Consider the following 12,991-nt stretch of genomic DNA (forward strand, 5'->3'; position numbering starts at 1 on the left):
TAAACAGAGACGCGTGCACCTCACCCGTGCCTGTTCTTTTGGACCTTTTAAAGGTGATCTCCTCGTAACAGCCCCCGCAGCCCCATCCCCAGCACCGCAGCTGTGGGAGAGCCCAGCCTGCTCCGCAGCAAGGCTGCCTACACCCGCTTCACTTCTTCCAGCCTGGTGACACCACCCCAGAGGCAGGGCCAAAGCTCCTGCTGGATCACTTGTTGTCCCCATGTCCTTGTTCAGGCCTGGTGAGCCTCACCCGGCGGTGCTGCACCCCGTGTAACCCCCTGTAGCGTCTGCTCGGCCCCCGGTGCAGCGGGGAGACTGCTTTCCCTCCCCACCTGCTGTCTTCTGCAGCTTTGCATGTAGCTGCTGGCATCAACAAAGAGACCTGATCCCCCCAAAAAGCCACCCTCAGAACACCCCCTCTCCCTAGTTACCAAATGTGTAGGACATACTTGCTCCCCAAGTTCTAGGTAGAAGTGTCACGCTTCCCCGAAATGAGGCTGCCGGGGGGGGGGCCCAGTGGGCCTCGTGCCCACATTGCTGCCTTGCCAGCAGCCTCCTCCCTGGCACCCCATGCCTTCCTCCGCGGGGCCCTGCAGGTAGCAAGCCCTGCACTGAGCTTGCTTAACCTGAGCTTCAGCTTGAACTCGTCTGGGCATCATCACCTGCTGTTCTCCTTCCTGTCAGTGTGGTCACAACCCAGGCAGCTGACACTGGCTGGCATCGACCTCCCCCAGCGGTGAACATCCACCCTCTGATCGCCCAGCCGAGCGCCTCCTCTGCCGCGTTCCCACCCTGTGTAACATGGCTGTGCAGGAGATGAGGCTTCCCCACCTCGTAGACTTGTCTGCTGGCACTATCGCTGCCGTTGGATTGATGGGCCTTGGCTCTTTGCTATGGATCCAGACAAAACGTCACTGACCTAGGTAAGCTCAGGCCTAAAAGCCCTCTCGCTAGTCCCCTACGCCAAATAAAATTTGTACTTGAGCACTCTCTTCCAAACCATCCCGTTTGAATCCTTGCATCTTCCACCTCCTTAATCTGCTACTGTATCTCTTCCTCTGACTGGATGTCACCACCTGGGGAGTCCCCAGTCTTCACCCACCTCTATTCCAAGAATCTATACTATACCATACCAAAATGAGGTAATCTGCACTGATTTCACCAAAGCAACACCATTTTAGTACTACTTTCAAAATCCTTCCTCCAAGTAGTAAGGTACAGATTCACAATACCTTGTCTTTAGGATCACCAAGTAACCTGCCATATAAATTCAGGGGCTTTTCAGAAGCCCTGTCATCTCTGACCTCACTTACATAGCTACCAACATCCCTCTTGAAATGGAAACACCCGTAGACTTTATTTATCCAGAAAAACTGAGATGCTAATCTGAAATTGTGTATCTGAAGGAAAACTTAAAAAGCATATGCTCTCTTGAATGTATTTGTGGAGGAACTTAAATTAAGCTCAGAAAGATGTGACCATCCCTTCCTCTCCATATATGTGATCTCTTTGCTGTTAAGCTCCTCCAGAACGTTCCTCAGATCCGGAGTTGTGTAGCAAATGTTGCTATTTATTTCTAATTCCCCTCATAATTCAACTTTTTATTACTTTTTTGTTTGTGTGCGTCCAAACACCCATTTTTGTCTCATCAGTTTTATCCACATCTTAATAATGCCTCTCTTCTGTTAGTCCTGTACCTTCCAAAATTCAACAAGTGTCACATCTTTGGCCACGTCCATCCTTTTACGCTTTGATCTTTAATTTGCCTGCTACAGTAATTTGTGGCTATAAGCAAATCAGGTTCGCTTGCAGTTATGGCTCAGCTGTGGAGCTCAAGGACAAGAGGCTAAGGTTCACTGAAGAGGTGAGTTAGGGTGAGTTATTCCCCTTCATTTTGCTTAGGAATCCCACCACCCTTCCCCTCCCCTCCCGCCCCCAAACTGCTGGAAATATCCAGAGATTACAAATGCTTCGCGTGCATCATGCGCGTCATAATTTAAGAAGCAAAACTGCTTCGCAATAACTACAATTGATAAAATATTAACTTGTGCTTTTTTTAATAAAATGAAACAAAAGCATTCTAAATCATAGCAGCTTATAGATCAAAACTGTCCATAGTTTAGGAGCATAGTGTAATTAAGAAGTATTAAAACTGCAAAATATTAAAGCCCTGCAGTAATTCAAATCCATGACAAAACCTTCATGCAGAGTGAGCAATACTGCCTGATGCTCTACTGATTTGGTCTACCTGTTCATTGGTGAAATATGATTTTTTTTCCCTTGGTAATGGTATATCCTCTTTTCCAAAGGGGAGGAAAGGTATAAAGCCCTTTTGATTAGCACGCAATAGCTCTTTCCCTAGTTAGCAATACTCTGTTATAGCACTGAGAAATGAGGACTGTTTGTTTACCATTAGTTGAGGTAAGTTATCTTGCTTTTATTTGGGTTTAAGACTACTGTAAAGGAGTAGCTTTTCAGTTGCAGCATGGTTTGTCAAGATTACAATATTTATGACTGCATAAAATACATAAGTAAAAAATTATGATTTGTAGAGTTTGTTATCAAGAGCTGAGACTTACATCTTTACAGAACTGTAAATACTGGCTTCCTAACTGCTAGCTGATAATTTTGCTGGAAAGAGCGTTTGTTATACTTTTCTCGAATCTCTATACCCTTTTGTCCACCTGTTGTATGAACTAGCAAAAAAGTCATTTATAACTAAAGTTAAACTGTTGTAACAGCATTAGACAAGCTGTACTGATTCTTCATTAAAACACCCTTCATTTGAAGCTACAAAGGTAAGAGGCGATCCTTTTTGTTCAAAATAAACTATTAGCATGCTCTGTGCCTTTAACACTTCACATTGATTACAAAAAATTTAACAATGCAATCACTAACATACCCCACTAATGAGAAATTATGAGAAATCGTTTGATGCAGAACCTTCCGCATCAGTCAACTCTGATCGATAAGAAAGCTATCAATTTTGAAATTTAGATTTAATGCATTTTCAAGAAGCTAATGAGAAAGGAGCAACTTAAAATAAATACCATAATTAAAACTGCAAACTGTTACAATGATATATTATAAACTTGTCCTAAATAAACCTAGTGCTTCAAAAATTTACCAGTGAATTTGTATTACAAAGTATGTGAAAATACAATAGAATACCACAAAACAATGTCCTTTTTCTGGGTCAGCAATGACACCAAGGTGATTCAGTCTTAACTTTTTAAATTGTTAATAGAACATATTGTAATATATAAGTTGCAATTTGGTTGAATTCTAGATACCATCCCCACCCGAACTCAAATTCACCTTTTTCATTTCTCCTCTAAAACTAGTGCCAAACTTCCTGTCAAACCCGGCATTTTCTCGAAGAGCTTTAAAGTTTAGCCATTACTTATTTTCTACTACTATGTTTTGGCAGCAACTATTTATTGGTCTGTTATTGCAAAAAGTGCAATTTAACAATAAACCAGTCTGAAGGTCATTTTATGTCTTGAGGATACATACCATATATTTCTTTAAAAATAATCATACTTTTGTAAGCAATACTTTACAGTAGACACCTCAAATCTACCATAGATGTAAAACTTAAACCGAGAAAAATTTAGTCTCTAAATCTTTATACACATATTTATATTCGAATTTCTATATATATTATATATATACACAAGCACAAGAGTATATATAAAATATATATAATCAGATTCAAAAAAAGAACAAAAACTGGGCACTGTACATAAAATCTTTTTAAAACTCAAACAATAGAAAAACTTTAAACATTAAACAATTTTAATAAAAGTTTCTGTACAATGCTAAGCAGTTTTATTTACATATAGAAAATGTAATAGGAGTAGTGTTTGAAATTACAGAACTCCTTAAAATTTCAATGGCAGGTAATCTGGAAAAAATAACAGCATTCCATTCACAAATATTTTCAAGCAATAAATATGTATTTATAAATAGTGTAAATTTACATCAAGATTAGAAACAAAAATCACAAATCTGAAGTTTATTCCTTAGTCTATGTGCAACCCATTTATCTTTGTGACTTGGCTGTTAATTGTTTTAAATTTTATTTAGGAACCAAAAGTGTAACCGTCATGGTTTCAAAACAAGACAGAAAAACATAAAAGCAGTAAAAAATTTATATCACCTAACTCTTCACATTAAAAAAAAAAAAAAAAAAGTTGCCCAAAGAAAGACTTAAAATTTCTAACTACCTTACAAAGAAATGACCAGCTAAGCTAGTACTTTTTCCAAGGGAAATTCTGAAGGGGAAAAAATGGTTGAAACCAACTCATCAGCCCAGAAACAGAGAAATACAAAAGAGGTGGTCTTCAAGTCAGTAGTCTGTATAATGTTGCCAGTTTTGTCAGATATATACAAAACATGGAATTATTTTTTTGAAGTACAGCTGGATGAGCTTTATTTGTTTTGAGTTCTGGAGTAGGAGGCAGTGCTCTCTCCTGTCCAGTTGGTTGACACTCCGCACTTGGAAGGTTGCATAGACACAGCTTTCAGCCAGCAGCCTTACGGGATAGCTACAAAAATCAGTGGTGCAGAACTGGGTCACTTCCTGAATATCAGAAAAGTTTTCATTTAATGTCCATGAAAAAATGTCAAGATGAGGAGGATGGCAATGGAGGAGCCTGAAAAAGAAAACATTAAATTACCTTTTCTACAAGGGTGCAGAACTCAGTCGTTTAACCAAGATCTGTCCAAACGATAGCCATGAGAGTTTGAAGTCAAACGCTACTGTTTTTATACATCGGGACCTTATTAAGTGGGTACTGGCACGTTTTCCCACCTAACTCAAATAAAATGTATACTTTATGACTGCTTCACACTAGGATTTTGCCTATACTGCAAACTGGGAGGATGTCTGAGTTGATATTATGTGAGCTGCCAGAACAAGTCCTGTTGTGGCAGCAAAGAGCTCCATGCGGGCTTCTATAGATCTAGCTATGTACTCTAAAACAGGGATTCTCAACCTGTTTACCAGTGGGATGGGCAGGTCATCCATTTGTGGCTCTCCAAATGCACTGCAGGCTGCATTTTACCCCCCAACTAAACAGTAACATATAATCCTGAGGTTAGGATATCTGTGGAAAGGGTCTCAAGATTCTCTGACATGGGGACAAAGCTTCTTTTTTTTTTTTAATCCTGAAACTCAAAAACAGAGTGCCTTTGAGAGTGAAGGAAGCTAGGTGTCTCATTCCTGCTTGCTTTCAGGAGACGAAGTCTAGAAGATATCTATTTCCCAATATTGCAATTTGTAACATTACCATAAAAATATTGAACCTTTGATAGCACCTGCTTTTCTCCTCTTTTCCTGCCCATCAGTTCTGTCATGACATGGGAACCCTCCAGGAAGCTGCTCAGTCTTTCAAGACACTGTAAATCACACCGTAGTATCCCCCTACGAAACACTAGAACTAGCTAATTCCCATATTCGCTCCTGATACTTTACCCCAAACACAGAGCCTGTTAGGCTTGTGCCATCTCAGATTATCTTTGTCCTGTGACTTGCCACAGACCTCTACTCCTCTCTCTCCTCCTAGATCTGAGAGATGCTACCTTAAGGCTATGACTCTTCTCTATCAAAACTGTAACCCCCTTTAAAAGAAATTATAGCGTGCACCAATTTCACTGCAGAACACTTCTGAATGCCCTTCAGGGCTGCAGGCATAGGCTTTGGTAGGTCAGGGAGCTGCTCACAGGTTGAGAACCCTTGTTCTAGGCACAGTTATATCACCACCATTGCCTATATAATATTATCAACACAGACAACAAAATACCCTTCCCTCTCTCCCTCCTTCCCCCTTCTTTTCCACCAGAAGCCTTCTTTTCCCATTCCAGTCAATTGGATGGTGTATTTGAGAACAGGTGTTTATTTATACGCTTTTCTGTAACAGATCATCACTTCAAAATTGCAGTATTTCACAAACTATAATGACAATGGGTTTCTAAAAGTACAAACTGAAGTTCAACCACCTCAGGCTCTGCAGGACCGATGAAGAGAATTAAATTCAGAGGACATGGTCCTGCGCTCTCACCAGCCTCTACTGCTGAACCCTGAGGCATTAGCTCAAAGGTTGCAACTTAATCATGCTAGCGTAACATGAAATAATTGTCTAAACATATATTTTCTGCAGCACCTGGAAACGAATCAAAAGGCACAGCCGTTTCTGGGCTGCTGTATTTAATTCAACATGAAATTCTCATAACGCTTTGTCCAATGTTTGTCTCCTTTGACAGGAAGGCAAGGCTTATCGTAAATAAATCCAGCATCGCTTTCATTGTGATTACAAACAAGCCATCTTTGCCTGAAACAATGAAACCTGGGTGAAATGTTAGGACAGTTGTGCTGACACAGTTCAAAGCAGGAGGCTGCCATGTATAGCACGAAGCTATAATGGCAAAGAGGCTTTTTGCTTTAAATTGAAATGCAAAGGAGGCCCCAAGCCAAAGACAGAACTGTTTGAGAGCATCCACTTGCTAAGCAGAAGGACAGTGCTGATTTGGGAGGGGATGGGTGAGGGAGGGGGAGGAAGGGGTCTGAGTGCATAGGATGCTCTGCTGCTATACTGACTTCATACCACAACCAATGTATTAGAGATGCTCTTGAACCTGGTGCTAGTTTCTCCAAGCTTCACTGTCCTGATTCTTCCCATCTCCATCTGATCCAGTTATGGTCTTCAGGTGATCTCTATTGGATTTTTAAAGCCACAACTTTATGAATTGTAACATCATACTTTTCCTGAAAACTCAGTGGTTATGTTCTGCAGTAAGTTACTATACTATTTCATTAAATCTGACTCTGCAGCGTTTTGTTCTGTAAATATCACATACAACCCATACCTCCATTTGAATCAGAAAGTCCACGGTACTCATACAGTGGAGTACCAAGACAGTCTACAACTGCTTTACAAATAATGTATTTATGCGTCCGCTTATTAATTTGACTTACTAATGTAAATTGATCATAGACTTGCATCAAGTCCTCCATTTTGTACTGTTCTAGCACCACAAAATTTTCCAGGTTCGTGCTTATCTTTCTTGCACAGTCTTGGCAATGTACAACATAGGTCTTTCGAGAATTGCTCTCACTAGTGACGAAAAGCAGATCAAAGACTTCCACCTATTAAGACAGGAAACAAAGTCAACTGTTACAATTTCATTTTTAAAAAGTTAAAGCAAATACAGCTTTCATGGTTTAAGATATACACCCTTACCCTGAGCATACAGTGAGAAAAATTACATTTGTTCAGGAAAAATCCATCTTCCTAAGGCTCGTCCACTGAGGTGAAATATTCCAAAACCACTACTAACATTACACTTTGGATGCATGCATGAACAGCTCTATAGAAAACTTTTTGGTCAATATTAACAAAGCAGGATTCATACTCTGAATACTGGTCACTCAGTATCGTGGATATTTATAACGATTGTATCTAGTTTTCCTTTTTTAAATTTACCTGCAAAAAGGTCATGATTTATTCCCTTACTATTCAGTCACACAGGCATCCTGCCCAACAGGCTCGGTCAGAAAATAACTTGAAACTGAATTTCATGGGGTGGGAAACTTTTCTATTTTAAGCTTCATGAGAACTATTATCCAATACTTTAAAGGAACTAGTAACAGGAAAGTAGAATCAAAAACTTCAGTAAAAAGGTATGTCCTGTAAAGAAAATGAGTTTAAATTCTCCCTTTTTTGGGGCTGTTGTTGACTTCTGACATGGAGACAGATATACCTTCAAAATGAAGCTCAGCAGATCAAATTATAGGCAAGAAGGGGTAACAACTTTTTAGAACTAAGAATTGAAATTTGACCTAGTGGTTAACAGTCCCCATGTACTGTGGGGACTGAAGTAAAATACAACCTGTATCTAGCAAAATAGCTTAATAAACCCTTTGAGGATAGTACTGCATCACACGTATGCTTTGAGCATACAGTAGATGCTGCAACTTACAGCAACAACAAAAGATGGGTCAAAATTTCAATAAATGTTACAACAGTACACAAGCACAACATGCTTTTACTGACCTCGCAAATGCTACAGTAATGAGCTGGCTCATCCTTTGCTCGCCCGTGCCAGACAATCTCCTTTCCTGCAGCAATCAGAGCTTCCCTCAGTGTCTGACACTGTTTGAGAGTTCTTAACAGGCAATACCTGCAAGCAAAAAATCGGGATCAGAGGGAGGACTACATTGGCATTCAGTTGCATATTGAGTTTAGTATTCCATTTTATAAGCACGATTCAAATAGCCTGAATTTCATCTAAGACCCCATACCTGGAGCTTCTTGTTCCTCTGGGATTTCAGAAAACACCTGGCTAATAAGAATCCCTGGACACATAACTTAGGTAGAAGTCAGACCACATGATTATGGACCTCTTTGTAAATTTGTTTCATTTCTGTAATGGCTCTTTCCCTGCAACAGTATGTTTCTTTCATTTTTGACGGAATGAATGGACATTTTAAAACATAATAAAATACTGTGGTCTTTAAAAATGCATGCAACTTATTTTGAATTATAAATTTATCAGCAAAAAGTTAGTTTGAACTACCAACCTGATATTTGTGTAAATGACTATAAGCCTATCCAAACAGCTTGCAAAACTTAATGTCCTAAAAACTCAATTACTTCATGAACAGTACCAAATTTTCAGTTATTCAAAGTCTGGAAATCTAGGTTCTGACATGAATCACTCTACACACAGTATGAAAAAAATCTACCAACAACCATCATCATCCATGTAAAAGAAACAGGAATGGATAGGTTGGTATTAGAAAAGGAAGTCCTTTCAAAGAAAGAAAAAAGTAAAATGTACAAAAATTAATTTTAAAGACATCTTATGAATTAAGAACTGGCCAAATTAAAACCAATAATTCTCTGCCATACTTCTGCTAAGGATTAAAAGAGAGAGAGAGAGAGAGAGAGAGAGAGAGAGAGAGAGAGAGAGAGAGAAAGTACAGAGAGAACTGTGTATGGAAAATGTAACTCGTTTTCTAGCATTGTATGAGCTGCATACATTCACTGAAAAACACACTGGCAAAATAGGTCACCAGATTTCTAAATTACAATGTTATTTACAGTAATTTTTAGCTCTCAGCTATTCAGCTATCTTATTTATTTGAGCCACTGCCTTTGCAGCCTTTAATTTTCTCCTCCACAGGGTGGTTACATTACATGCTCATTAGATGCAGAAGGAAGATTGAAAAATGTAAGGGGAAGAATAAACATTGGACAGAAAACAAAGTGCTCAAGAGTTCTATCAAAATGTTTTCAACTTGATCCTTCTCCCATTTAAAGCCTTAAACATGTAATATCTATGTTCTGTATTTTTTCAAATGTTTCTTTCATGTGTTTCCAAGTAGTTAATAGAATTTTAGGCTTACTTTCAGATACTTTCCTCTCAATGTTTTACACTCAGACTGTTCCTCTTCACTAAAAACAAGTCTACGGCTTCATTTATACCCTCACTGTAAGAATAATGCAAAATTGAAAGCTTGTTTTTACATTAAACTTATTTTCATATACTGACTTTCAAGGAAATTAACAGTTCACTTAGCTGTAACTCCTTCAGCACTTTTCAAGTTTGATGTTAATGGCACTCACGATGGTAAGGTCAACCATATGTGATAGATCATGCATTAACTCACTTGAATGTTAGACTAAGGTAGAAATGCTTCTGACAAGTTCAGTATCTTTGGTATAGCATTCTTTTATGCAATACAGCTCAATTTGAAATAATCTCAAAAGCTACCATTGTTATGCACTCTTGTGCTGTCATCTGGAACCGTCTTTGGGTTATGTCAAAGAGCAACTAGAAGCACATCTACCCACTTGCAGCCGTTGTTCTCCATTCTTGATTCCCAAAGAGTTTTCAAAGTGTTACTTTCAAAGAGCTTTCTAGTGTTACGGTTGTGAAGAAAGAATTGCTCAAAATGTAATCCACAAATAACACTGCTGCAATGTTTGCCAAAATTGCAACCAAAGCCAAAAACAATAGCTAGGAGGTGAATTACTCCTCCTTGGCTAAAATTCAGATCTGAGTAATGGCACTTGAAAATGTAAATGTTAACTATTTCATATTATCAAAGAATGGGAGAAAGCACACGAAGTTTCACTTTGAAAATCCATACCATAATTTCCTAAAGTAGGAGAAGCCTGAAGAAAGCAAAAAAGGTGTATAGTGGAGTCACAGCGTGCAAGTGGTATAGGCTTTCAGTATTGCAGGCTTGCTTTATTCTTCCACACTGGGAATTCAGTTAAAAAATCTGGACCATTTCTCTCAAACTCTTAATAGATATGGCATAAAGAGCGTGAGTAAATCATGTCCAGTCAAATTCAAATATTTAAGAGAAGATTTTTAAAGTGTGATGAGAAGCCTGTTCTAATATTTAGATAAACAGTAAAGCTTCTGAAGTGTGGAGACCATTCCAACAGAAATGCAAAACTGACCTCTTTGTATCTTCCAGCTATTTGGCTCCCCTACCGATACTGAAATGTGATCTGGCTTTATGATTTTGTGTGAAATAATTTCTCCCATGTCTCGGTCTTTTACATTTATAAAACTATTTTTGTAAAAGAACTTAGTATTTCAGTTACTTTGAAATTATTTTTTAGGCCTTTATGTTATGTTCCCACTCTCTCTAAAGTTTTTCTCTTCCTCAGATGCATTTGAAAGTCCTTCTGTCTTTCCATTTAAGTTTTGCTGATAATTTTTCTTTTTTTTTGAGGGTTGTACTCTCTCAGTCAAGTTTAAATCATTTTATCTGTCTGCATTCCCACCCAGGATTTTACTGTTAACATAAGATTTTTAGAAAACATCTCATGAGAAAGTTTCAGATTTTGCTCTGTGTCTTTTGTCTAGAGCAAGACAGCACTAAGATGTACATTACCTAAAAACACAAGGAGACTACAAATTCCTTCGAAAAGCAAAGAGCTTTTTTTGTGTGTTTTTTTTTTTTCCTACTCCTATTCTATTTCTTTTCATCATTAATCTACTTCTGAATACTTGTATGTATTCTTCTCAGATAACCTAGTGAGACACACTTGTATTTATCTTTCAAATTGGAATTACAAACTACTTTTTATCATTTTCCAAAAGCTGTTCTTTTGTGATATTCTGATATCTAAGAAGCCCCAGAGACAGAAGTCAAGCTATCTAAACGCCTGTGATATCTTCAATGTCATAATTTGAGATATATGGACCTCCACTTTGGTAAAAAAAAGATGACAGCCATGTCACTGATACTTTTTTTTTCCTGATGACAAATGAACAGTTAGCAATTCAACTTGAAATTGAATCAGCTGTACCAGGAACCACTATTCCTTAGATGTTTTTATATGCATATATACACACAAATATAAACACACAAAAATCTGTGTTTTGTATATAGTAAAATCTAGGCAGCAAAGCATGATAGCTACTTGCCAGCTGGTGCTATTCTCCTCCAGACAAACATTTCCAGGGAAAATTATGCAATTGCTCTCCTATGGTATGGGGATTTGTGACAGTTCTTGCATTTCCACTGTCTATATAAGGCCAAAGTCTAGTAGACTAGACTGTGTATGCTGGTGACACTCATTTCAAGTTACAGCTATATCATAACTAGGGCAGCGACAGTGAAGAGTTATCTGAGGTTACTGTTCCTAGATGTAACTCATCATTGGGTCTTCTTCCCCTTCTTTGCATGCAAAGCATGAAACTTGGGATTTGGTTGACAACTTAGACGGAGAGCTTAATCTAAGTAAACCAGAAGTCATGTCAGTAGCATGGAAAACGCAAGTGTACTTAAGACCAAAGTTTCTATCAGCTCTCAGCAACCTTATTTGTAAAGCACACCCAAAATTTAGGTATCTCACTACAAAAATCTCAGCTGCTATCAAACAAAGACAATAGGAAACATCCATTTTGTTCCCTGTATTTCTTCACAACATTTTAAGATAATATTCTCTTGGAGAAAGATGCACAGCTTAGTCATGCTTTTCTCCTTTTAAACCTAAATCATGGCCACAAAAAACCCACTACCCTTGTACAAATGCAAAATACAGTTCCCAAATTATTATAAAATCTTATTTTGCCAAAAACATTCCAGAGCTCTTCTGAGATTTACAATACCTGCTGGGCTTGGGAAGATAAATAAAGATAACCTGTGAAATAAGTTTTTGTTTGTTTTTTAAAATGGACTTCTTGGTTTCCTCCTTCCCAACACTTACTGTTTTCCCATTTCTTAATTCTAACAGTAGACTACTCAATTTCTCTTCTCCCTTTTTAACAGCTAGCATCCTGACTATGATTGCTCGTAACTTAATTTAAGGGGCAAGACTGTCAAACATTCAACAAAGATTTTCTTCAATCTAGATATTGGTTAAAAATATTGGTAAAAAAAAGTACTCATATTTAAGTGCCATTCCAAAACCTAGTTATGCAGTTACTACAAACCTGTCTTCAACCTGCAACACTCTTGTGCCTTATAGTTATCATCTATACTTGTCAAATGATAGGATTCAATGCTTGTGGATCCAGTATGCTGAAAAGACTAAGTGTCTAAGCTAAAAGCTCTTCTGGTTGGTTGAAGAAACACGGAGAGCTGTAACCATAGCATTCTCATGATGAATCATTTATTTTGGAATTTATTCCTCCACTTTCTTTGGGACAAGCCTATGATATATGCTGAAATGTCCATTTATTCCTCAGCCTGGATTTAATGATTTATATTTGCTTGAAGTAGCACTCTTTTAAAAACATTACTAAAGATGCTCTGAGTCAGGAATATTTCTGCATTTTGGAGTAAGTGTATGAGAAATGTGACTATACTCAAGTATCATTTTACACATCAGTTCATTGTTCAGAAGAGCGAGCAAAGGGAAGGGGGCTTTTCAATTCCTACTTAGCCTTATTTAAAAATTTATATTGGATCTCCAAATGACAGCACGTGAGCCTTAACTAAACAGAGGTTCTAGAAATG

At 38.2% G+C, this 12,991-nt stretch overlaps 1 protein-coding gene across 17 annotated transcripts in view; it reads right to left on the reverse strand.

Annotated features, from left to right (window-relative positions):
• Positions 1-2,033: 2,033 nt before the first annotated feature.
• The window catches only part of KDM6A (lysine demethylase 6A), a 155,554-nt gene continuing 144,596 nt past the window's right edge, over positions 2,034-12,991 (reverse strand). For 8 of the 17 annotated variants that reach the window (XM_066979786.1, XM_066979836.1, XM_066979798.1 and 5 more), the window contains 3 exons: positions 8,058-8,184; positions 6,980-7,150; positions 2,034-6,718 (listed from right to left, as the gene is read on the reverse strand). In XM_066979786.1, coding sequence (XP_066835887.1) covers positions 6,662-6,718; positions 6,980-7,150; positions 8,058-8,184 — 355 coding nt within the window. In that variant the 3' untranslated portion in view covers positions 2,034-6,661. The other 9 variants (XM_066979780.1, XM_066979854.1, XM_066979826.1 and 6 more) reach the window with 4 other exon arrangements.

This window comes from Anser cygnoides, chromosome 1 (assembly GCF_040182565.1).
Source record: "Anser cygnoides isolate HZ-2024a breed goose chromosome 1, Taihu_goose_T2T_genome, whole genome shotgun sequence".
In the NCBI taxonomy this organism is placed as follows: domain Eukaryota; kingdom Metazoa; phylum Chordata; class Aves; order Anseriformes; family Anatidae; genus Anser; species Anser cygnoides.